The sequence below is a fragment of the Chiroxiphia lanceolata genome, chromosome 3 (genome assembly GCF_009829145.1).
Source record: "Chiroxiphia lanceolata isolate bChiLan1 chromosome 3, bChiLan1.pri, whole genome shotgun sequence".
Taxonomy (NCBI): Eukaryota; Metazoa; Chordata; class Aves; order Passeriformes; family Pipridae; genus Chiroxiphia; species Chiroxiphia lanceolata.
Window position 1 is genome coordinate 55,043,181 of NC_045639.1, and position 26,865 is coordinate 55,070,045.

The 26,865-nt window shown below is 41.3% G+C and overlaps 1 protein-coding gene across 3 annotated transcripts in view; it reads left to right on the forward strand.

Annotated features, from left to right (window-relative positions):
* The first annotated feature begins 1,464 nt into the window (after nucleotides 1–1,464).
* The window catches only part of PLAGL1 (PLAG1 like zinc finger 1), a 50,582-nt gene continuing 25,181 nt past the window's right edge, over nucleotides 1,465–26,865 (forward strand). The window contains exons 1-2 of one of the 3 annotated variants that reach the window (XM_032682809.1): nucleotides 1,465–1,537; nucleotides 21,636–21,678. In XM_032682809.1, the coding sequence (XP_032538700.1) occupies nucleotides 21,660–21,678 (19 nt within the window). In that variant the 5' untranslated portion in view covers nucleotides 1,465–1,537; nucleotides 21,636–21,659. Of the gene's footprint in view, nucleotides 1,538–21,635; nucleotides 21,679–24,746; nucleotides 24,871–26,865 lie in introns of those variants that run through there. The other 2 variants (XM_032682813.1, XM_032682811.1) reach the window with 2 other exon arrangements.

The following is a 26,865-nucleotide window of genomic DNA, read 5'->3' on the forward strand; positions in this document are numbered from 1 at the left end:
CCAGTATAAAAGTATCTATCATAGTGAAGTAATGAAACTATTTCAGTGTGGTTTCTCTCTGCCAGTGTTTCTTTACTAGTACAAACCAGAAGCTAGACATGACCCAGAGTAAATTTCAGTGGTCTAGCTGTTATGCTGCTTGATTGCAGTATCATTGTAATTATAAACTGCCTTATGTTGCCTTACTCCTCCTCCTCAGCTGCACCACAGACATTTGGCGCTCTCGAGTTGCCCAGGCCTTGGTTATTAACATATGATAATATTAACACATATGTATTGTCACTGGCAGTTTAAGTTAATAAATTTAACAGTGAACTGTAGCAACTCTGGTAGTGGCATATCCCATGCTGCTGACTGCCATGGGGTTCATGATTTCTGACAAAAAGTCTGGCTGAGAGACTGGTACAATGTTTGCAACTGCCCCAATAGATTACTTTTATCTGTGAGAGCCCTAGCTGGATCTTGCAGCCACTACGGAGACAACATATGCTGTTAAAAACGACCTGACAGTAGATTTTGATTTAACAGCAATTGTGATTCAATCATTCTTTGAAATTGAAATTATATCTACTTTAAACCCGGGGGGGGGGGGGAGAAGGGGGAGGAGGGCAGTGTTCTGTGTCAGCAAGACCATATCCAGCAGATCAAGGGATGCCATTATTCCACTCTATTTGGCCCTTGTTGGTCTATTTCTGGAGGACTGACCCCAGCTGTGGTCTTCCCCAGTTCAAAAGAGGCACTGAAAAATTGGAAGGGTTTCTATGGAGGGGCACAGACATGTTTAAATGTGAACTTGCCATAGGAAGCAAGACTGAAGGAAATGGGTGTGTTCAGCCTGGAGAAGAGAAGGCTCAGCTGGATCTGATCATGGTTTCCCAGCACTGAAATGGTGGTTATGGAGAAGGTGGAAGCATCTCCCCAGGGGTGACCTGCGACAGGACAAGAAACAGCCACCGTTTGCTTCAGGGGATGTGCCCATGCTGCCTTCCCGCGCTCCTCAGCCTGCTGGGGTGCGGGTCTGCAACAGAACCCCAAGTGAAGGAAGCAAAACCAGTACGTGTGTGCAGGACATTCTTAATGCTGTGAGATGCCTTCCTGGGAAGAAAATAACCATCACCAGCGCAGGTGGCGGGTTGCGTAGATCCTCACAAGTACGGATAACTCCGTGCGGCCACAGCAGAGGCGGTATCGGCGGCCGGACAGCCGCGGTACTCACAGTCCGTTTCCATCAAGTTTCCCGGGAGCGCCGCCGCCGCCGCCGCCGCCGCCGAAGGAGCGCTCGGGTACCCTCGGACCCGGACTCGCCTCCGCGCTCCGCTCGGTGCTCGTCCCCACGGCCCGCGCTGCCCCGCAGGGGCGGAGCGGGGAGGGGACGCGGCGCGGCCGCCCCTCGGCCCGGCCCTCCCCCGCCCCGCCCGCCGCCGCCAGCCGCTTCCCGGGGCCGGACACAGCCGCGGGGACTGGGGGAGTTGTCGCCGCTGCGCTCCCCGGCCCGGCGCTGGGGGAGCGGGCGGCGCCCGCGGAGCTGGGCCATGAGGTGAGCGGGGCCGGCGAGCGGGGCCGGGCCGGGGGAGCTCCGCCGCCCCGCAGCGGGGCCGGGGCGCTCGGGGAGCGGGGGACGCGCTCCGGGCGGGGCGCCGGCGGGCGGGCGCCGAGCACCGGGGGTGTCGGACCGGGCGGGCCGCCTGCCGCCGCAGGAAAGCGAACTGTGCCGCAATGTGTCCCCTTTCAGGAGGAGAGTTTCGTCTTTACTTACTTATTTTCCGCTTCTCCCCTTTCGACTTTCCCCACGCCCCGGCCGCCGCGCAGGCTTGTCCGCCCGCAGCGCCGCGCACCGGAGCCCCGGGACGGGCGCCTGGCCCGCGCCCGCCCCGGCCCCTCTTGCGTCCGGGCTCCGAAAGGCCGCAGGACCGGGGACTGGGGCGGGGGGATGACGGACATCTATCCATCTTTCCTTCGCGCTGCTCTCCAGCCCCTGACGGGGCTCTCAAGGCAGAGCGTGGGGCAGCGGGCGCTGCTGTGATCTGCGTCTGGCCGTGGCACCCCCGTGACGAGAGAGTAGGGTCGTGGTCCAGGAGGTTTGTTCCCTCGTGAGAAAACATCTGCGGGCCCAAAGGTGCGCCCGCCGCTCGCACACGGGTGTCGACGCCTTCATCAAAATCCCCGCCGACAGAAGCAGCCGCAGAACGGTTTGCATCAGGTTTTCATCTCTCTTCAGCAGGCTGACAGCTTACTGAGATCGAGCCTTGAGCTGCCATTGACTCCTACGGGACACACGACTTTTGTTTTGTTATGTTTTCTGTGGGGAAGAGGGATTTACCACATTATCTGATTTGTTTGTTGTTTTTTTTTTTCTTAAAGTACCTAACTTGGTTAAAATTTAACGTTCAGTTGTTTTTTATTTCCCTGTTAAGAGTCTGTGTCCCTTAGTCAAATGGCAGTTCATTTAATAGAAAGGTGAATTTGGGACAGCCAAACTCTTTTCTGAGGGCTGTTGCTTTCTCTGTATGACTTGAGCATAACAAGTATATTTTTCCTTACAAAGGAGGGCCAGTAAGGCTAACTGCTTTTTTAGAATGTATTTGAAGTAGTTGATGAAGAAGAGCACAAAGTAGTAACTGTCTTTAAAATGTGAATTTAAACATCATCTTCCCACCTCAGCTCATATTTTTAATTTATGAAAGACTGTGTAGGACAGAATCCAAGCTGTGTTTTTGGGTACATCATATATCTACTTATGTATTTGTGGCTACTTTGTTCAACATGTAGGATTATTCATATCACCTTGATGATGAGGATCTTCTTGAATAAGTACAAATGATACAGATGTTCGCTTTCCAAGAAGCAGTAGGAGAGGATGTGCTTGGCATTATTACCGGAAGATCAGCAAATCTGGCTCTGACAGGATGAGGAAGAGATTCCCAATCTGAGCACTCACATCTTGGTATTGCAGTTGTAAAATTAACATCAGCATGTGCACCTTATTATTGGTTGTCCCAGTGTTTAGCAGAAAATCTGTCTGTTTAAGTCTCAGATACTTAATCATGCACAGCAGCACAAAGTGTCAATCAGTCCTGTCCTGACTTGGCAGCTTCTCCAGCAAGAGCATCTCTTTTTTTGTCGCGCAATCTGCAGTACACCACTGAACCTGTAATGTGCAGCATTTCTGTTGTGCTCTGACCATTCACTGAGGAGGAATAAAGATGGTGTCACTGGGAATTTCCCTTCAGCAGTCCTTCCTGTCCCTGTTGTTGGTCTGAAGAAGCAGCACAGAGCACCGCTCTGCTTCTGTGCATGGGGAGTGATCATACTGTGTGAGACAAAATGGGGCTGTGGGGGGCAGGTGGCTCTGGGTGGAACCTCTGCTAGACAGAACTACAGGTACAGTGAGAGGATCAGTGACAAACTGTGTGACTATTACTCGATACTGTGCATGTTTGCTGCTGTGGTGCCATTGTATGTGCAGTATATTTTCCACCAGTAGCGTGCACTTACTTTCCCTGAATTGTAAGTCAAAGCATTCAAAATCTCATTTGCAAACCTAATGGGAGTGGGTATAGATCCTGGAGTAGTAGAACTGCCTAACCTCATTTTGAATTGTTTAGTGCTCTGACATGGAAATAGGGCCTGATCATTCTGATCATGTTGATCCTAAAAACTGATAATAGGATTATTTGTGTTAGAGTGGGAATAAAAGATAGAAATAACATTAGAAGGACTGTACCAGTTCCTCTGGACCTGTGCATCAGAGTGAGAACAGTAGTGGGAGTTTGGAGAGTTGGATAGAAGAAGGTACGTAAACACAGGAAAATAAATAATTATTTCTTGAAAGGGGCCATTTAATCATCTAGTTTATTCTCTAAATTTAACCAGGTTGAAGTCTTAATTTGACATCTTCAAGTTTATTTAAAATTGCTCAGTTTTTCAAAGATAAAAATGAAGAGTTAAACCATTTTGACTTCATTACTTGTGAGTAGACTTTCTTTTAACCTGGACACTTGTAGGTCACAGATTGATGCTTTCTAACTAAAGATAATAATTTTTATTTCCTTTTAATTCTGTAACTTTCTCTGCAGAGAGAATCTCCTTGTTGTGAATGTCTGTGAGCACATGCATGTGTTCCCTCTCTGTCTGCCCTTCTGCAAGGGCTTGGTGGAAAGTAAACATCGTAAGATAATTCCCCTCCCCATGACTATTGAGATACATTTAATCTACAGTGTGTTGCATGCCTGGGACCTGAGCTGCTGTCCTTCTCCCTCAGACTCCTAATTTCTTGACTGATGATTAAAATCCAAAAAACATCAACCTCCACCCTGCCCATAAGTAAATACGTGCACTGTACTTAAGACAGTCAGTGCTGGTGTTATAAATTTCACCTGACTTTACAAATCCAACTAGTCCTCTTCAGTAAGAGCAATCCAACACACAAGATGTTTTCAGAACTAGAGTATTGCCAGTAGTTCCCTACTGGCCCTGCTGCGCTTTTATTTTAAGATGTTCCTGCTTTCAAAGATAAGCGGGAAGCAAACAAGACTGCTTCAAGCACCAAGGGAACAGCAGTCACACACTTCTACTTAAGCCCGTGCCACCGTACAAGCGATCACATCATTTAATTGTCACTAAACCCAGAAGAAACTGTTTGTTCTTCTCTTGCGTGTGTGGAAAGAAGTAGGAAATCTCTTTAAATGATGCCAAGGATACTGCTATTTTGTGATAACTAGCAGGAAATAACAAGAGTTAGGACAGAAAGAAGGTCAGTTGACTTGAATTCTATATGGGAAAGTCTTGAAAGTTGATCATAAAATGTAATCCTGCACATATCCTGAGGATAATCAAATAAATATTTTGCTTCTAGCTTTACTTTTTTGCTGACTTATTTTTATCTTCCAATGCATTCTCCTGTATGTGGGCTATTTTTAGTTTGATGTGAAAGTGTGTTTTGGGTTTCAGATGTCTCCAACATGACAATATAGAAGTGACAGTTCTTTCCAGTGGACTTTACTGTCTGTATGCTTCTTATATTTCCTCTTTTTCCTTGCTTTTTCTGCTTGTCCTGATTGATCTTTTGTACAATGGTATGAGTTGCAGTGCTAAATCAGGATCAAGGATGCCTTTGTAAACTAGTTCTGTCTTAGAGGACAGAGTAGATCTGTTTTTATCTTTCTCCTTCCTGCATCTAGAGCACTATTTTAGGAGAAACTGTTTCACAAACAACTTGAGATAGCAAAATTTAAGCTTCCCGAATAGTATTAGCAACTCATCATTGCAAGCTGGCATCATCATATAATAGAGATTGTACCATAAGGCACTGATTTTTAGTTCTAATGAGTTGGAGAGATAACTTGATCACACTGATTACCTCACAGTGTTTTCTCAGATTCAGATTTCATGATTTTTCAAAGCGCATCCCTGAAAACTGACACTGTATATTCCCTTGCTTAAACCCCAAAAAACTGCAGTTGGAATAAAGCACAGAAAAGCATGCATTTCTAGTCCTTGTGGTGGGTCATAAAAGAGTTTAAATTAAGCTCAGTTGTGCTGGGTTCGTAACAAAACATTCTTGTTTGTTGTAATTTTTTCCTCTGGAGGGCCTCAGGTTTAAGTATAGAAAGATTCATCTAGCAAATTCTTGAAGATAAACAAATATAAATGAAAACTAGTTCTTGTTAGTATCAGTGAAAAGCCTAAAAAAGTAGCTATGTAGAAGAACTGCATGCATTTCATCTTGTTATTCTTAACTTAGGAGTATAAAGGAAGATATAAGGAGTATCTCAGGAATACTACCACGGTCTGCTGAGTGGCACCTAGTCCTGCCTCTCCAATGATTAAGTAATGGGGAAAAAGACATTCCAGCTGTCTGACCCACAGGGATCAGAGAGTAAGTGCTGATGTTCATCCCCAGTCCAACTGCTGGGAGACAGTCCTCTGTGTAATGTAGGATTCCCTGTCCCAGTTGTTGTCTCTTCTGTCTTCTCCTCCCCTGCTCTGAGGAGATGGAAAAGAGTCTGTCCTAGGAGGATGCTTCTTCACTGCCTATTTTCTGTGTATCCTGGAGAGGAACAGGGGAATTGTCTCTTTTGTATGTTGGGATATAATAGGAGAGCATTCATCTCTTGGGTCTCTTGAGTGATACTGTTTCTTTTGCCTTACATGGGGCAGTGGGGGTCCTGACGGGGAAGCTCCTGTGCTCATACTTAAGGTAGTTCAGCTGGTGGCTGCCCAGACCTGCGTGTTGCACTTAGAGGTGTCTCAGTGCTAAATGACAGCTCTGTGTGCTGAGGGGTGTTGCAGATGACCTACATGACCCAGACACACCTTGTGGAACTTCTCACCATGTTCATTGCACAGATAGTACCATGCTTTGTCTTCACGGTGATGCTAACTGTGTTGGAGGGTTGTGTGCTGCCACTTCAGGAGCTCTAGTCACTCCAGAATGGCAAGATTCATCCACAGATTAGTAAATTTGATGGGTTTATCCTGTTGAGAGGCACTGTCCCTTGTCAAACTTAGATCATCAAATGATCGTCTGAAGAACTGTAGCAGAAAACGCATTGGCAGCAAATGCAGAATAGCAGCTGGTAGAGTGCACTTAGGAAAATACTGATGTAGCATATCTAACCTGTGCTAACATATACAATAGCAAGCAAATGTAGTGATATTGAGTAATATTAAACTTTGCTCCTTCAGTCAGTCTCGTTTCCAGGTACCTGTTGCTGTGAATGGTTTTGAGGAACTCTTGAGGATAAGCAAGGATATCTTCTGCAAGAGTGTCATGTGTATCTTTTAGAGAGAAATGCAATACCAAGAGTCCCATGTGATTCTTTTGGTCATAAACTGTCACTGCAATTTTGTTGGTTTACTTTAGCTGGAATGTTATTTCAATCACCACAGCCTGTATAATGTGATCAACAGCTTGGTTTGTCCTGTCCTACAGAAATAAGTAACTTTAGAATCAATACGGCTTTTTTAGAAGATTACAATAAAAGCGCTGCAAGACTGGGCAATAAACAAGCTATAAAAAGTGGTTTACATGGCATGAAAATTGTTTTGACAGTGCCTTAACAGATTGACGCCCAAAGAAGACATCAAGTGCAATAGTAAGCAGTGAAAGGGCCAGTGATACACGTGTTAAAGACATAGCAAAGAGGTGGAATTGCCAGGTGGAATTGTCTCTAGAGTCATTGTCACAGATATGCCATGCAGAGAACCAAGAGGAATATGAAAGGAAGAGAAGTAGGGATGCTGAACAAAGATGTGGAAAGAGGTGATGAACAAAAGGCAAAGGAAAGATAGTAAAATGATGGAAAGTGTTAGCTAAAAGAAAGAAGTTACTAAAAACATAACTGAAGTTGGATTGAAGTAACAAAAGAGAAACTCTTAGATGGAAGAAGAGTACAAAACCCCCAGAGATTTGTTTAGTCATTATAAGTTCTATTTTAATTCAATTTTCATTTAGTCTTAGCAACCAGCTCAACTTTCTGTGCAGAGAGGCAACCTTCAAAATGCTCTGGGACATGGTCTGGGATGCTTTCTGGCTTCTGATTTTATTTTTTTTTTTCCCATGCTGGGAGACATGGCTCACCAGCCTCATCGAGTAAGGAAAAGACATTAAACCCTTTTAAAGTGATTAAGATAAACTAAGAAGATGTAACATAATGCTTTTCTGCTTCAACTGCACTTAGGTATCTCAGCAATCACACATATTAATTAAACAAGTGACTTAATATCTCTCCCAGTGAAACAATAGCAGGTGATTTGCCTGCTGAAACACTATGTTTTAACACTATATTTTTGTGTTTTAAGGGCTCATCCAAGAAAAGACCAGGGCTACTGGCCAGAATGAGTCCAAATGCACTATGATGCACTCCTCCCTCTTTCAGTGGAAGAGACAGTTGAAAACTAGCAGATGAGGTATCCTGAGTAGAAGCATCATTTACTTCTTGTAAATGTGGCAGCCAGGCAGCCCTTCCTTATTCCAGTGGTGCTAGGCACTTGAAGGAGATCAAGAGATCACTCAGTGATCTCTTTAGTGGTAGATGCTAATGCGAATAATGAAAATAAGAAAAATTGTGTAAGGTGAGGATTTCCACAGTTGGGGGAAAGCTGTTAGATCCCAAATGAAGGAGAATGAAACTCCCCTTGTCCAGAAAAGGGCAATATAGCTGATGAAGGGTCTGGAGCACAGGTCCTATGAGGAGAGGCTGAGGAAGCTGGTATTGTTTAGCCTGGGGAAGAGGAGACTGGGGGAGACCTCATCACTCTATACAACTACCTGAAAGGAGATTGTAGCCAGGTGGGTGTTGGTCTCTTCTCCCAGACAACTAACAATAGGACAAGAGGACACAGTCTTAAGCTGCACCAGAAGAGGTTTAGGGTGGACATTAGGAAGAATTTCTTCACAGAAAGGGTGATTAGACATTGGAATGGGTTGCCCAGGGAGGTGGTGGAGTCACTGGCCCTGAAGGTGTTTAAGAAAAGACTGGATGTGGCACGTACTGCCATGGCCTAGTTGACATGGTGGTGTTCACTCATGTTGGACTTGTTGATCTCAAAGGTCTTTTTGAACCCAATTGATTCTGTGACTTCCTGATTCTGTAACTAACAATTTCAGTGAAATGTAGCACAGCCTGTAGCACTGATTCATCACAAACCAGTGAAACTGATACATTTCTGCAAAATGTTTTGGTTTCAGTTAACTTAGCATATTCAGGCAAAAATAAGTTTACTGGAAATATTTTGACTTGTTCATGACTCACTTGTTTTTACAAATCTAACACTCCTTTCCACACAAAGCAAGTAAATACACAGGTAAAGCAAACATATGTACTATAAAATCCGTGATACTAAAATTCTGTGTTCTGAAAGGTATTCTCAGCTTGCCCTTATGTGAATCCATTTGGGGGGGTCGGGGAGGTGTTTGTGTGGTGACATGCACTATGTTCTGGTTTGAAAACCTGTTGCTTTGGAATTTTAATTTTACTTAGAACAAAAGATTGCAGAGGTGTTTTGTGTCTCTTGGCGGTTGCAGATGGATCGTAATGATATTCTTATCACTGGTCATGCCCAGGCTTCTGGACCTTATTACTTCTCACATAACAGCTGCCAGTGACAAGAATAATTTTTAGGCTTGGAAATCATCTTTACTTGACCTGTGCACATTTACATGCTGTTCTTCTCTAAAATACTCTTAATGTTAAGTGATAGAAGGAGTCATCTCCCTTTTTAATGCATGAATTTGCTGTACGGATTTTTCATTGAGTCTGCTAAGGTATGTGGAGGTTTTTGGCTACTGAAAATGTATCTTAGTTTTCAAGCATTTATTGAATAAAATGAAGAAAGGCTGCCCTGACCAAACCAGGGAGATTGACAAGGAAGAAAACAAAATAAGGATAAATAGGAGAGTAAATTGGTTTTCCCTGTTTATCTTATTCTAAAAGAAAAGATAGGACTTGAAGTGATTTTTTTTTCCTCTAAATTGTTCTTACCTGAAACAGTCAGATTTGTCAATGTTGAAATCTGAGTCTCAGAACATTGCAGGCTTCAGGACCAATACAAGCAAATATTTACAGATTTCTGGACCTCTAGCAAAGATGAAATACTGAGTTACAGAGTGTATAAGAGGATGTTAGAAGTCATCCAAGTGACTTGGTTCAGAAAATGATCAGATTTTTGCTGGTTTTCATACCACTTTTATCAACATTAAAAATCTCAACATTATAAAATAATAAATTATAAAAATTAGTATAGACTTCAATAACTAATAGAAAATAGAGAATAAAAATAAGATTATTTTAAATGTTTTTTACCCAGATCAAAAAAGCCATTCACAGAATAGTTGACAACAATGTAGAATGAGGGTCTTTTTTGATTTGTAAAACTATTAGCAGGATATATTATTTTAAAAATTTTTACTTTTCAAATTCACTGACTTTTTAGACTGTGTAAATCTCTGAATTATCTTTGTGGTCAGTGATTTGCACTGATTATTTTATAAATTAATTAAATAATCATCTAATTTAGGAAAACCCATAGTCAGGTTATAATTTTAAATATTAAATTATAGCCTGATAGCAAAAATTGACGCACATCTATTTAGGTATTAAGGTGGCTGTCGTACTATTAGTAATATATTTAGGTCTCAGAATCTGAAAATGCATTACATTGTCATTTTAATATAATTTATTTTGACAAGGATATTCTTCAAAAGTTGAATCCATGGAGTTTACAGGACAACTTCAAACAGCATCTTTGTGGAGAGTGTGATCTGTGCTTTCAGTTTGTCCCAGCAGAGCCACTGGCTCTTGAATCATATGGATTCTCCTGATATGAATCTGGTTGGCAATCATTTATTAGAAATCTGTTAGTTTTTTATGAAGATTGTAGTAAATGTTGGAGACTAGAATGTCATGGTGCAACAAGTAAAATACACTTCAATAATTGCTGACAGAAACCATCCAAGTATTGGATAGCGGACAGCGTTAGATAACCCTAAGTTCTTCCACTTGCAGACCTCACATTCCATGTAAACATCTAACAGAATATATTCATCTAGGTTTTTATAAATTATTGAACCAACTTTCTGATAACATGGGGTGCAAATGCCAAACATCTGAGTTGTTTAGGGTTATTTTTCATTAACTCACAGAACCATACTGAATGGATATTGCAAATATCAGAGTTGAAGCTGAAGAAGTCATTCAACTGAGTGAAGAAATATGGACAAATGACCTTTTTGTGAACTTCTATTAAGAGGTTAGAGATCACTTAACTTTTGGGGTTTTTTACATTATTGTAACAAGCTTTTCTATATCAGGATAACTTTTAAATGAAGAAATAGTGTTCTTTGCGTCTGCTGCTAGATGTTAATCGGGTTCCAAGGCTGTCTGAAAAACTGGCATACAGACAAGTGACTACAATAAAAATACTGAACTGCTGAAATAGAGGGTCTATTTTATATCTGCCTGCACTTTGCATTCATTAATCCATGGTGGACCATATTTCAAGCTACTTATTTGGTAGTGATAGGAGAGTTAATGGTTACTTATTTTTAAGTTGTTTTTTTCGTTCTCTGGAAGTAGTGGCTGAACTCTTCCTTTACTGGTCTCCTCAGGGCTCTTCAGCACTGGCCTCGTTATCCTGGTTCATAATTCCTTTGGCATTCTCCTTCACTGAAGAAAAGAAGCTTCCGTAGAGAAGAGACAGTCTCCTTTAATTTACTCAAGTTTCAGTTTTGCTGGAGAAAATGGTAGAACAACATTGCTGTGCAGGTTGAAACGTTACACAAGCAGGAACACTGTGCGTGTAATGCTGCATTTTTTTTGGCTTCTTGTTTGAGTAATGTGCAAGAAGTGACATAGAATCCCAAAAAGGTTTGTATACCTTATAGTTGCTGAGGAGGCTTCCAGTCCAAACCTCCAGTTATAACTTTGTGTTACAAGCTGTCAGTACAGGAGAACAAGAGGTTCAACTGATATTTAGTTGACAGTGGGGAGCAACATTTTATCTCTCCTTTATCTGAGAAACAGGTTACTGTGCTGAACATGAATGATCTGCATCTGCTTTTGTTCATGCATAATGGCCTGCATATCTACTTTTATTCATCAATAACCTGCAAGTCACAATTTGTGGAATTTTGGAGTCATCATAGGGCTTGATAACCAAAGGAAGAACTAAGAAAACAGCTAAATAGTAGTTGAGAATGTGTAACTTTCGTTAATCAGGCATATATACAGTATTTGGAGGATTTGGATATTTTTAGATTTGTGCACCATAGGCATTCTAAGCACTACTATGAAAATATAACCACTAAAACTAACATACCCTTTCAGCAAATGCAGTAAGGAATCTTTCCTCAAGTTACAGTTTAGTTCCAACAGAATTAGTCCCTGACAATTAGTGTGATGGCCAGTTTCAGTAAATTAGTTCTAATAATTGCCCCTTACCTCTGTACCGTATGAAGTGGTTGGTTGCATTTTTCATGCAGTATCCTGCTCCAGCCAGTCCTCATGTGTGAACAGAAGTGAAAGGATATAGATGATATTGCTGCAGAGTTTGCCATTGACAGATCCGGCTGCTGTTGGCAGAAAATCTGAGTGTGCAGATTGAAGCAAACAAATGGAGGGATGTGACAGGCAGCTGTTATCCAGTATAAGGCTTGTGGCATTTAATTAAGCAAATTAGTTACTGCTGTCTCTCTACCTTGAATATTAAGGTCTTAGTGAAAACTCTTTGCTTATGCTTTAGAGTTATAAGGATGCATTAGTGCTATCATTGCTTCCTTCAGACAGCTTAAGCAAATCTCTGAGGCCTGTAGGAGTGGACAGGAAAAGGAAAACATTTTTTCTAGCCGAGACACTGGTAACAAACAGAGAGGCATATTGTGGAAGAGCATTAATTATGTTTTGATACATAATTTATGTATAGAGACATCCAGCTTTTATGAAGCAGCTAAAGACACCAAGCTGCTAAACCTGTTGAAATCACTATTAAGATCACCTGTTGCATCTAAAATGCCTGAAAAATACTAATATTCTTGACCTGAAATCCTTTTTTAGGTAAAAATTCTTTACAAGTTTCTGAATAGAGTAGTCATTTCACAGCATTTAAATTTAGAGCTGCTAAATGTGTGTGAGAGTGAGCAAAACTGAGAAGTGGAATTCGACCAAATAATTTGAATAAAAGTATTTAGCAGCAACATTACATACTGCATCACATTATTACAATAGTGCTTAGGATGTGCCTGGGTGATGCCGTAGGTAAGTGCGAGTTAGTGAACATCTGAGGCTGGGAGATTTTCGATTACGAAGCAAGATGTGTGAGGTAAGGTGTTGGCTTCCAGGTGACAAATCTGTTTTTATGATTTCCTGAAATTTACTGATGTTGCTGAAGTACTGGCTAAATGTGTTTCCCCCTCTCTGGTCACAGGAGTGACTGTTGCACCATGTGAAAGTTGTCTGTTCGTCTGTCTCCACTGCGTGTTTTGCTCATCACTTTGGAAAGTTTGTGGCTGCTAGTGTGTTTTATTTGTATAAAGCTTATGAAAGGAGCAAGTGTTAAAGCCAAGGTTTTTGTCAAACATTTGTTGAAGTCTTTGGGGACAGCTGCTTGAGGATGATGCAGGAAAGGGACAGGAAAACTCCCTGCCAACCAGCCCCTGTCCAGCAGAGAGGAGTGGAAGTACCTATCTTGAAATGAGTGTTGGGATGCAGGTCTGAAGTAATGAAAAGAGTTTAGCCAATGTATTGAGGGAGAACAGGAAAAAGTGGTTTCTCACGTGACCTTGTACAAGTGGGTTTGGTGTTTATTTTATGCCAGGGCTCAGTCCTGAGTTTCAGCCAGTAGACCAGAGTCCTCTCCACAAGCTCATTGAAATGGAAATGGTTTTGCCCTGCTGCTGTGGAATGCAAATTATTTTAGGAATGTTCCTGGGTCTTGAGGCTTTCTAAAGCTCACACTTTTAAGATTTATTTTTTTAGCTTATTTTAAGCAATTCTCATAACAAAACAAGGATCCAGAAAGATGATTGGTGCCTTGATCCTGACCCAAACAATATGAAGTGTAGGTTTGTCTTCATGTGTACGAATAGTTCTCTGCAAGTCAGTGGTGGAAAGACATGGGAAATGCAGAATTGCTTTGCTGGATCGAAGTCAAAATACTGAGTGCTTTGCAAAGCCAAATAACAAGAGCAGCCCTCAGTAAGGCAGGCTGGCATGAGATGCCATTTGGTATCATTCCCTAGGAGTTTTTCTCCCTTTTGTTGCTATCTCTTTTTAGAAATACTGTTTAATAGCATTTCTTATTATCAAGGCACTGGAGACGAGCAAAGGCTTGTGTTTGATGCCTTCTCTGCCACAGGTCTTTTGCTGACTAAAATAGATCAACATGGAGTGATAGAAGCTAGGAAAACTATGATGAGAGAGAATGCCGCATTTCAGAACAAGAAAAGCTTGCTTAGAAACATGGAGTGGGATTTGTTGGTCTTTGTGTTTTGGTATCAGAACACAGGATTTAAAATGGATTTACTTTTAATGAAAATTGTGGGGTTTTGCTTTAAACTGAAAACAGACTTGTATATATTAGGTGCATATGTGGACCATATTTGATGATGCTATATGTTGAGGGGATCATAACCAGGTTAGACTATTGATTGGTTGGTGAAAGGAATGGTAAGACAGGACTTTTTTACATACAGATTTGCCAAAATATGAGCCAACAGATCCAAAAATTATCGAAGTCAATAGGATCATGTCTTGAAGTTACTGGCAACTAACAGTGCTCTTGGCTGCTTGCATACCAAGGCATTTAATCTGTAGAGATGTGTACATAGTTATAAAATTTCCTTCAGCAGCAGGACCAGTTTATATATTTGTGTAGTGTCTGTGTATATGTGTGTATACATAATTTAAAACATTATCACGAAGGTATAAAAAATATTCTTAGTAAACACATTAGAGAAAATATATCCTTCAGTTTATGACTTTTGTCCATCCACAGTCTGCCTTGTGGTTTTGTACAATTCTTTTACCTTTGCATAATCCTTTGTTAAAGAGAAAGATGTTACATATATAATTTTGGGGTTTCCTTATTTTTTACATTCACAAATAAGACTTACATAGGAAGAACTTCTGCAATATTAATGAGGCAGATTTCTGGATCAGGGACACAAGCTTTTTTGTGTTGTACTGCTCAAGTTTTTTGCTTAATCAAGGGAAAGATGCAGAATCCTGTACATAAAGAAAAACATGATGGCAAAACAATTATTCTGTTTTATAATTCTAAAATAATTCCAAGATTTGAAAAACAAATATAATTGGACCATTACAAGTTATGTTATTTTCTATTATAAAAATAGTGATTTATAATTTTCACCAGTGAGGGACTCTACATGTGGTAGATAAAAAATTGCACAGAATAGCACTGTTGGACACGTTCGATGAGTTGTACTTAGCATTCACCAAATCCTGATGTGGGTACACACGTGGGACTAACAGAAACTTCAGAAAATCTCTGTAGGTTTCTTTAAATGGAGAATTTATTCATTTTTAGTACTCCATAAATCTTAAATAATTTCTCTATTATTTATATTACTTCTATATTATTCTATATTATTATTATTTTCTTTCCTGTTCATAAATTCAGGAGAAGAGAAACTATGTCAGCAGAAATGCATTTAGCCCACCACGAGCACTAGCAGTAGCCAAAAGAACACAAGTAGGGACACCAGTGGAATGCAAATGCTCTGTGATAGATGTGTTGTCTCCTGAAGGTGTGTTTTCTTCTGATGGATGCAACCTGAGTCGTAAGGTATGCTGAAAGTTAAACCCCACCAACTGATTTCTGTAGTGGGGGAAGAGAGTCCTTCCCTGATTTAATCTCAGTGTAAGTAGGTTAAGTGCGGTTTTCCTGTCATATCTTTGCTTGTGTGTTTTAAAGACATCTGCAACTGTGTTACTTACCATAGATGTCTTGAAAAAATACTTCTATTTGTTTTTTACCTTTACACACCTAAAATATGGTAAAAGGTACTTAGATAACAATATAAATTTACATGAGGCTGTTGTGAATCTATAAATGAATTGTGCTGGACATTCTTCCAAGTATCTGAGGTATAGCAGTGTCCCTTTTCAGCTGCCTAAGTAAGGCGGATAGATGACTTCACAGCATCAGAAGAGTCTTCTGGTGACTGGTTAAAAATGCACCTCTTTGGCATGCAGCATGAAACTGAGGTGCATTTTTGGGCTGTGTAATGTCAGGTCATTAGAAAGAATATGCCTGTGCTGACAGTTGTCATTGTTTTTTGACATTGTTTTTGTGCGGAAAACAGTGTAAGGAATTCTGTAATAACTTCTGAAGACTTGGTGGGGGCAGATGCTAACTGGTTCAGAACAACCGTGTTTCCGCTTGCAGTGGATTCATAATTCAAAAGCTATCATCCAGGTCTTTGTCTCTGCATGGTATAGGTCTCTTTTGCAGGCAGCATGTTCTCTTGTCATCTTCAGATGGCATCATGATGAAAGCACAGGGTTATCACCCACAGTGTCAGTGTGGCAATATGAAAGCTTTTCCTGTTGCTGCCATTTACATCTCTTCCCACATCAGTGCCTGCTTTTCCTCTGGCTTTCTGGGGCAAGATGATAGAGAAGGTAGATGTATGTCTTCTAGAAGAGAGGTCAGTGGACAAGCTCTGTCACATGAACCCATGAGTGTTATATGCAGGGTAGCTGTCTTGAGCAACTGGTTGTAGTCTTATGTTGCAGACATTGCAAAGGTCCCTCACAGAGAAGTTTCCTGGCTTCCCTTGCCATGGAGTTTGTTGTCTCTGATGAAGATGAGCTTCAAGGCCAGTGAAGCAAGTACTGTTTGGTAAAACCATGTCATCTTCCTAGAAATTTGTAGTGACCTGCAGTGGCTGCATCATGAACAGCCCCAGAGCTCCTGTGCAGGATTGTTTCCCTTGCTGCGCATTTCCTTGTGGGAGTCACCTTTTCTCTGGTGCAGCAGTGACCTCGATCCTCATATGGGTCCTTGTGGACCATACCTCAAAACTAGCAGTCCGGTTTCATTACGCCCGCATCCTCTGCATCAGAACAGCATGGGTAACAGGTACTGCCTTTCCCACTGGACCCTGGACATCACAGGGCAATCCCACCACCATCATGTGTATCTATCCTGAGTTGTACATGGCCACAATGTAGCCACTACAGTCACTTATAAAACACAAAATGCATAATTTATGAATTTTTGGCAATGGTGGAACAAGTGAAAAAACTGAAACCCTAAAATTCTGTCTCCTGGACAAAACGCACTGTGACATGTTCTTCTAGGCAGTGCAGAACCCGTCCTCACTTCCTCTAGCCAGTGCATAACCACTTTATACCACTACAAAGCACAGAACTTTTCATCATTCAATGTGCCTGTAATCACTGCTTTGCTATCCATAGGTTGTTAACTATCTATTATACATAACTCACCTAAATGCATGAGTTAATTTTCTGATACCTGAAACCCTGTAAGAACCTCATTAGACTTTGCCTCTCATTTTCAGGGTTGCAATTTTCATGTATGGGAAATGTCCTCTACTTTGCTTTTCCTTCTCTTCTGCCTATTCATTGATGAGAAGTGATGATATTTAAGAGCAACCACAAACAACTTCTTTTGACTGTGTAGGCAGCACAGAAAATTTGGCCAGTGAACTACCCCACTTTGTCTAAAGGTCAATGTCATACGTCAGTGGGGTTTACAAGGAGTGAAAACAGAGAACACTGGCCAATGTTAAACTGAGGCCAGCATGGTCGCTGACCAACCACTTAAGTTTAGATGGGCAAGTGACTGGTGTGGCCAGAAACTACCAGGCACTGTGCCTAGTTGGCACAGCATATGTGGCTGCCATGATTTTGCATGTGTTGGAGACCCCTTGGTCAGGGGTCAATACACTGCACAAAGGGTACCCTTGAAGCAGGAGAAGGAATTATGGTGGTGGTTTTCTGCAGCTAGGAGGACAGGCAGTTCTGGGTCCATTTTGAGGATAACTGCAGGGAAGAGCTGGCATAGCTTATGAAGGACCTTGTAGTTCTGCTTACATTCCCTTGCTTCTGCAAATACTCCTTGCAGTACTTGTCCTTAACCTGTCACAGATAATGTCCAGATGAGCTGCTGGAAGAAGAGCAGTTCCTTGTGTTGGTGCAGCTGCTGCTCTGTTGTTCTGCAAGTGGCTTGTATTGGAGTGACTGGGATGCCCTCACAGAGGTCCTCGCTTTTGGTCTGTAGTCTCTGTGCTTTTCCCAAGGGCTGGACTTGGACACTGTGGGGTTGCTGCTGCTAGTAGTGCTTCGTCAGATGACTGTATGGGGGCAGGAAAAGAAAGCTTCTCAGGCTTTGGTGGCCTGTAGAGAAAAACACTTCAGTGATTTACCACAGAAGTGACACCACAGAATAATTCAATCAAACCTTAATTGGGGTGTTCATGGTGACCACCATGTCACTGCAACATGGTTGGATGGCAGATGTGTTGGGGACGGGAAGGGCATAGACTGAGGCTGGACTTTCTCATGACAGGAGACTGCTGCAGATCAGATGTGGGAGGATGAAGGTATACTACTGACTCAGACCATGTGGGAGGGAAGAGCTTGTTGTGTTGCAGTGGTTTACTAGGTGATTGCCCTGCAGATTGAATGCCAGCACAGTGAAGTCCTTTTGCCAAGTAATTCCTTGCAGCGGGGATGAAGTCTTTATTAGTTGACAGCACTGCATTGACAGTGGCAACATGTAGCCTGCTGTTTCTGGAGTTGACAAAGGTTGGCATGTATACAGTCACATATGGATGCCCTTAGAGTCCACTGTTCCCTCTGCAAGGCATGAATTTTTAGCAATTAACACCACAGACAAGTACCTTGCTCTCAGCCAGAATTGAATCAAACTGCAGAGTAGATCTTTTTCAGAAATGAAGTGTTTTCTGGATAATGGAAATCAGACTAAGACACTTGCTGCTTAGGAAGCATGCACTCAGCATGCCTGTTTTCACCTGAAAAAAGGAGACTCGTTGATGCCCTTTTAGCATGTGGGCCCCTTTACTACTCCTTTCTCCCAGCTGCACACAGTCCCAGTCGGAGACAAAGCTAGTTTATAAGCTGTATGTTCACCAGAGGCAGCTGTTTTGGTAGAGGACAGAGGTTACAGAAGAGAAGTTGATGTGCTGGCACTTGTGCTTCATACTTCATCTGCAGTCCCCTTGATCTCAGACACAAGTGATTTACCAGCAATCTGCCCATTCTCTGCCTGGCTTCTTGTAAAAACACATAGACTTCAATACTGCAGGACTTGATTAATTTGCTGAAATGTAAGTGTCTAATAGTCTTTGAGATGCCCTGTGTAGCCTTGCCTGGCTTTTAGCTCCTGGTCCAGGAGGGACTCTTTTTCCTTTACAATCATTAGTATTGCTATCAGACTCATGTGGATGTTTCAGATGTCCTTGGGCACCTTAAAAGACACAGGATGCTTGTGCATGGGCAGTTGAAGCATCTTTCCTTGTAGTGTCTTCCCTGACGAGACTTTCTGATGAGTTGCTCCCTCTTAGTTTTATCCCACTAGGGAATGTGTGCAGCCCAAAGGTGGAAGGGATCTTTTTGGTTTGTGTTGAAAATAGGAATTTTCTGCAGTAAAGTCTATAGTATACCTGTCAACTACCCCTAACCACCCACCACTGGAAATAATCTTTTAAAATACAAAGCTTGTACTTGTCTTCTGTTTGATGAAGTCAGCATACACTTGAAAGATAAGTTTAAGGATGTGGGAAGGAAAGACTAGGCGTTCTTTATATTTTGACATCAGAAATCTTCTAAATTCCAGAGTCCAAAGCATCTATAAAATATATTTTCTCTACTGTATTTTATGCTAGGATTTACAATTTGATTCCTTGGGGGTTTGACTATGTTGCAATGAGACACATGGTAAGACGATGAGTCTGATTTACTAACTTTATGTGTCTTGTTCTTGGGATTAGGTCTGCAAGCACTTAAATGAGGATATGTATATTTATTTATTGTCAATTTGCTAATGTAATCAGCATCTTCTTATGTTGCCCAGTAGTGTTGGATGTACATCACTGTTGAGTAAATGCTAGGGAGAGCGCTCAGCATGACAGCAGTATGGTTGCAGGCACACACAGCATGTTCTCAAGCTAAGATGGCAACTTAGGTGCTTGCAGTGGATCACTGGAAGTGTTCTCTTAGTCTTTTCAAACATGAAAATGTGCTTCTAGATTTCAGCAGATAGCTGGATCTCAGCTTCCTCATCCTGGCACCTGACAGTCACAGCTTCCTCCTCGGCAAATTCTCATCAGCAGGCCACTAACTCCCCTTTGCCTCATCATCCTCTGTGTTCATCTTACTTACCACTGCTTTACTTTCTGTGAGTGTGTTTCCTTCTCAGTTCTCTTTATTCCTTGCTATTCATTTTTCCTGTCATCTTTATTGCCTTCTTCCAAACTCCCCTTCCCTCAGCTCTCCCAACCAGCTCCAATTAATTTGTAAGTATCTTACAGTGTGTTTTCTTTGACGCATTTCAGTCAGCAACAAAATACTGTTGTCTTCATCAGAGTCAAGTTTTCATAGAATCATAGAATCATTTAGGAAAAAACTCTTCAGACCATTGAGTTCAACCATAAACCCAGCACTGTCAAGTCCACCACTAAACCACATCCCTAAGCTCCACGTCTACATGTCTTTTAAATACCTCCAGGGATGAGGACTCAGCCACTTCCCTGGGCAGCCTGTCCCAATGTTTGACAACCCTTTTGGTGAAGAGATTTTTCCTAATATTCAATCTAAACATCCCTTGGTGCAACTTGAAGCCATTTCCTCTTGCCCTTGTTACTGACCCCCACCTCTCTACAGCCTACTGTCAGGTAGTTGTAGAGACCGATAAGGTCACCCTGAACCTCCTTTTCTTCAGCCTAAACACCCCCAGCTCCCTCAGGTACTTCTTGTAAGACTTGTGCTCCAGACCCTTCAGCAGCTCCGTTGCCCTTGTCTGGACGCTCTCCAGCACCTCAATGTCTTTCTTGCAGTGAGGAGTCCAAAGCTGAACACAAGATTTGAGGTGTGACCTCACCAGTCCTGAGTACAGGAGGACGGTTACTACCCTAGTTCTGCTAACCACGCTATTGCTGATACAGGCCAGGATGCCATTGGTCTTGGCCACCTGGGCACACTGCAGGCGCATATTCAGCTGGCTGTTAACCAGCAACCAGGCCACATTCCAGCCACTCTTCCCCAAACCTGTGGCACTGCATGGGGTTGTGACCCAAGTGCAGGACCCAGTACTCCACCTAGTTGAACCTCTTTCATTCACTCTTAATTCGTATACACACAACTTCAAACACTGCCTGAAACTTTCAAGTTTTGTACATGACATAAAATGGCATATATTGATGTGATTTGTACTGTTATTTGTGTGTTCCCTTATTGTTACATGCATTATTATTTCTGTTGCTCCAAGTAGCCTTATTCACTCATTGGGATCCCGCTATGCTGGAGACTGCTCAGACAGCTACAGAAGACTCAGACTCTGTTCCTGTATGCTTATAGTAAAATTTCAGTCAAAAACCAGCAGATGAATGGGAAGAAAAGAAGATAAATTAGTTCAGCAGAAAATTAGAGGTCTCCAGAAGTCTTTCAAGAGAGCAAATTAAATGTCTTGTCCTATATTTGGTTAATATTTTTTTTGACTCTGCAAGGATCAGGACTGTTAGGATGAATACCAGAAATAGCAGGCTTAAACACAGAATGGCACGCAATGGGGTAGAATACATGATGCCTGAAAATCCTGTTTTAATAATAGATGTTAATGAAGATGTGAGTTACAGTGAACTGCTCTTAGTTAAAATGCATTACATTAATATTGTCAGTTCACATTGTCTGTGAAATGAAGTGGAATCAGTTATTAAGGAATAAAAAATTAGATGGATTTATTCTTTTTTTCTGCAAGATAAAATTCTTCCTTGTTAGATTTCTGTATATATATTCTCCTTATTTCCTAAAGAACTAAAAGACAATGCATATGATTACTAGCATGAGATATAAATATGAATAGTGCTAGGTCAGAAAACTGATAATTCTTTTTTCATTTATTTTTTGTAGGTTTCCTTTGCCTGATCTGTAAACATGTCAACAGACCTGCTCTGTAAGTACATTTCCATTATCCCACAGTGATTTTTTTGCACCATATGTTTTTATCAGATTCCCAGATGTACTCATGATTGATGTCTTTTATCTGAAGTATAAAGTCTGCTTTTACATTTGTGTTTCTTCTGAGACATCTGTCGAACAATATTACCATTATAATCAACAGGATTATTCTTGGAGTAAAGCATGACTTAATATGAGTAAAATTGTAAAAATCTGGCCCAAGTATAAGAACAGACTGGTTCATTGAGACTTAAAATTACAATTCTGTCTAAAATGTTTTATCTATCTTTGGCACAAATACCATCCCAGATTACTACAGAGTGATGTGCTCGGGGTTTTTAAATCGTTTTGTGAATTTAACTCCTGTGTTTCCAATGCATCATTATCCCAGTCGTATCCAAATCTCATGCCTCATCACTATTATCCATCCTTCTTTTTAACAGAAAAGAATATACAAATGACATATCCTTATACTATGCTGTCGTAACTACCACAAAAGACTGCTGCCCACGTTTCCCCGATACTCACACTCTCTCACTCCAGCTTAAGCTATCCGAAGCATTAAGTACATTTTCTATGCTTATTGATCTGATCTACATGCTTTCTTTTGGAGTCCCTCCAGTGCCTCAGCTGCCATTTTTTATCATTGCTTCCAAGGGCTACCCAGCTGCACACTGTGCAGTATAAGAGGGGAATTTCAGAAACCCGTTTTATTGTTCCTTAATACTTCCCCAGAGGAACAAAGAAAACAATATTTTTTTCATTAATAATTGTATTCAGTTAAGAAATATAAACCCATCAGTGGCTGAGTGGCAGCAGTTATCTCTGGGGGTTATATCTGTACTTCAAGATTAAGTTATTTGTGCATTTTTTGAGCTTCAAGTGCGAACTGGCAATTTTGGGGCATGCTTAAATGCCATTTGGATACAGGGAGAACTCTAAAATAAGGCATGTGATATGCCTGACTGTATTGTATACAACAGGCAGAACTGCTGTCAGGAGTGAAAAGTTAAAGAATGGAGAGAGGGAAGGGTGACTGCACAGTAGTTGGGGTCAAGACTCCTCAACTGTGCTAACATGTTTAAGCTGGTTTGTCTGTTATAGCAATTTTATGCCCTATCAGTTTCATTTTTCTTTTTTCAGCTCAGTACCTCTCTCATGTTTCTCCTGATGATCAGCGGGTTAGAGAAGTTGTCACCTGAGTAGAGGTTGAAGGAGCTGGATGTGTTCAGCTCAAAGAAGAGAAGGTTCAAGGGAATCTAGTCGTAGTACAAGTCTTCCAGTACGAAATGGTGGTTAGGGAAAAGGAATTGGAAGCACTCTTTCCCCAAGTTTGCACTGACAGGACAAGAGGTGATGGTCACAAGTTGCTTCAGGGGAGATGCTTGTGGATGCATGGAGCATTTTTACTGTGGGATTGATTAAACACTCAAATAGGCTGCCCAGGGAAGTGGTGGAGTGTCCCTCACTGGACATATTCAAGATACAGCTTGACAAGGCCCTGGGTAATGCTATTTAAGGGCCTGCTTTCAGCAAGAGGCTGGTCTAGTTGATCTTCACAGGTCTCTTGCAACTTTGATAATTCTGCAGTTCTGTATTTCTTGGTGTCCTCAGCTATCTTCTGTGCAATGGTCAGTCATCCCTACCACCTGTCCCTGGTCTTCTCAGTATTGTACTGCTTGCGCTGTGCCAAGTCCTGTGATACTCAGTCATGGTAGTGATATAGACATTTGTCTTCTCACTTGGACATGTGTGAATGGCCTGAGTACCAGTGCTGAGGGATCTTTACAAGTTCCAGCTGGTGGGAGTACATGGGCATGTGGGACTTGTGACAGCCAGGCAGTGCCTTGGTAAAATGTCAGTGCACAAGAGAATGCTAAAGAATAAAACAGCAGATCTGTACAGATGTGAAGTGACTCTAGATCTTTATGTCTGTATTTATATGAATAAATATTTCAGAGCCAGCCCATGAGCTCAGTACTGCCCTATACTAGCAAGCAACACTATGGTGTGTTTTGGGGATAATATCTACCAGACTGTGTTCCAGGTAAGGAGTTTGGATATAACCAAACTGTTTGTTGGGGAACAGATAAGGAGTTGAGGAGCATTTAGACATGTGGAGCTGATGCCAAGTGGTCTCCGCACCTAAGAACCGGTCTCTGTCTCTTACTGTTTAGTAGTAGATATGTAGCCTAACCACCAGTCCTTAAACTTGTCCATAGCATCATCTTTTACTAATGCTTGGTTCAATACAAGGTCAAATTCTAGCATTAAAAATCTTGTTCCAGGTCACATTAATGAAGACAAGATGTATAATTTAAAAAGTAAAAATCTAACCAAACCAGAACAAACCCCCTTAGTTTCCTAGGGAAAAAAACACTACAGTGTGGGGCAAATTGCACAAAGAAAATGTCATGGCTACACAATACAAGGACTGCTGCAACTAGACCTCAAACTCCGGCAGCTAAGTCTTCAAGCTCATGGAAATAAACCTAAAAAGCCAGCATTCCAGTGAACTTTCACCACAATAAATTTGAGGTAGCAAGTGTTTCTCTGTTTGAGATGGAGAAGCTAAGAAAAAAAAAAGTTTATGGAAAATCTGGCAGCTACTGAGGCTCGACTGGTTGGGGAAGCAGCAGACTTCCCTTGGAGCTTGTTTTTCTTTTTATCCTTGGATGAACTAGTGTGCAGTATATTATGCTGTGTGAATGTAGGGGTTTGTCACGGTTAGCGCTGGGGGCTGTTCCAGGAATGTAGGAAGATGACGGGTGTGAATGGAGCATGCAGTGGTCAGTGGGGCTTGAGCCTGCTCTTCCGAAACCTGTTGCTGCTCCTCTCAGCCCAGCCGGCCAAAGCCAGGCAGGAAAGGAGGTGGATCTTTGATCTCTTTGTTGTAGCTGCTCCCTGGGAATTTGCTGAAATCAATGCCCTGTTTTCCCAAAGAAATGAATGGCTATGCCTAACTAGCTTTGTGAAGCACTGGGGAATTCACCGCTTCTGTTTATTGACAGCTGAAAAGGAGCACATGGTCCTGAATGGGTCCTCCTGGGGAAACAAAACAGAGTGGAGTTAGACTTAGTTGAACAGAGGGGCATTTGGAAAAATCTGCTGAAGGAAGATGGCATGGTTCCTGCCACCCTGTACTAGCATAGCCTGACTTTTTACTAAAATTGATATTTTAAATAAGGTAAGGTTTGTTTTGATTTCCCATACACAGCGAAATTATGAAATGTTTGCGTTTCTGTTCTTAAGTGCAAAAACAATATTTGAATTGTATTCTGTCACGGGAAACACCTAAGAGACTCATATGCTGTTTCTAGCCTCTATATGTGCTCGTTTGTTCTTTATCTAATGGTAATTAGTGAATATGAAAAATAATAGAAAATAATTCAGTATTTCGGTCTTCCAGTCAGGTCCTGAGCATCAGTAATTTATGTAGGCTATTATATGCAATCTTTTTATGCCTTTGAGAATCAGCCCAGTGGCATTAGATGATTTCTTGACTGATTGCTGTGTTAATACTTATACACAAGGCAGGGACTAATAAGCAGGCCTGTCTGGCAGGAAATCTGGGAATCTAAAATCCTTTGAAATGTAAGGATATATTTCCAAACCTCTGTTTCCATGCATGGAATCAAGGCAAGAGATAGACTTACCACTATGCTTGCTGCTGGCTTTAGATGTACAACTTTTTTGGAAAGACAGCAAAGAGTAGCAAGAGGAGGATGATAACGAAGAAGCAGTATTTTCTTCACGCAAGTTCAGAACAGTTTATTAGACTGAAGGAATTTGGTGTGTAATTCATATGTAAATTTTTTACTGAAAACAAGAGAACAAATCACTAGAGTTCCTATATTAGTTTCTGTGGTGACTGAAGAAAAAGATTTCTGGGCTCATGCAGCTACAACTTCCAGGTGTGGCCCACTTATGATTGCAGGAAAAAAAATTAGGTAATGTTATTTCTTCCTTTGTTAGTTTAAGTGTAAGGGCAAGCTCTGAACAGAATAATTGCCATCATGCTGCCTTGTTCTTACATGGCAGTAGGAATTGCTGTGTTTATGTTGCAAACCTGATTTAAAGTGTCTGTGCATGTGTGCAGTAGTTTGAAAAGTCTTGAGTAGTCCCCTCATTTCAGGGGAAGTACTTGGGAAGTTTCATGGTCTGTTAGAATATTTTGTGTTCCTCAGTCTGGCATTTTTTCTTTGAGTGATTTTGAGCTAGTAATCTTACTAGGTTTTGTCTCATTTTGCTCTTCTCCCAGCAGATAACTTACCTGTTTTTCTTGGAAGAGTTTGGGCTCCATATGCAAACATGCTTTCTTTAGATTACTTTGTGATCCTTAAAATGAAAATACATTGTTTTACTGTAGAGCATCAACATGTTTGCTTGTGGCTTTACCATTAAGTTTCTAAGATTTTTAGAGGGAAAGGCAAAAAAAAAAGCAAATGCATTTACAATTTTGACAAACATGTAAAAACACTGAACTCAAGCAGGCAGATACGATGTTTGTGGGCTCTGTTGACATTATTGTTATCCAAATGGATCAAGACTGTTTTTAGACCTCACTTAAGTGTATTTATGCATGATAGGCATTGGAAGCCATTAAAATTTAAAGCTAATTTAAAGTTAACATTTAAATTGCACAGGAGATACGTTTGTAGGTTCTTTTAATGCTGTAATCTAGATATGTTATGAAAATGTTGACTGGGGAGGGTTTCTGGGTACTTTTAATGGTGCAAATAGAAAAGAATTACAGTTGTGGAAAGCTCAGTTGATTGGGGCTTTTTTAGTTGGTATAATGGAAAAGAAAGTAGATGATTCATATGTGACACGGAAGGTGGCACTTGTTCTCTGTTACTTGGGCGATAAGACAAGGCAGAGTGTGTTATGTTTAATTTACTGGACTGGAAGGTGGTTAACCAGATGTGTGGGGAGGTGCATAAGGATGTTCTGTTATCACAGTTTTCCATTTGCCTCTTCTAACTTGAAGGATCTTTACAAAATATTAATATCGTTGTAACCTATTGGCAATGTTGAAGTGGAAGAAGTATAAAATACTTGATTTCCAACCAACAGAGCAAAATATACCAAGTACAGGGTGGGATATGTAATCATACACAGCTCAAACTAAATATATACACTAAATGACTGGAGTTACACATATACATATCTGAGGAAGGGT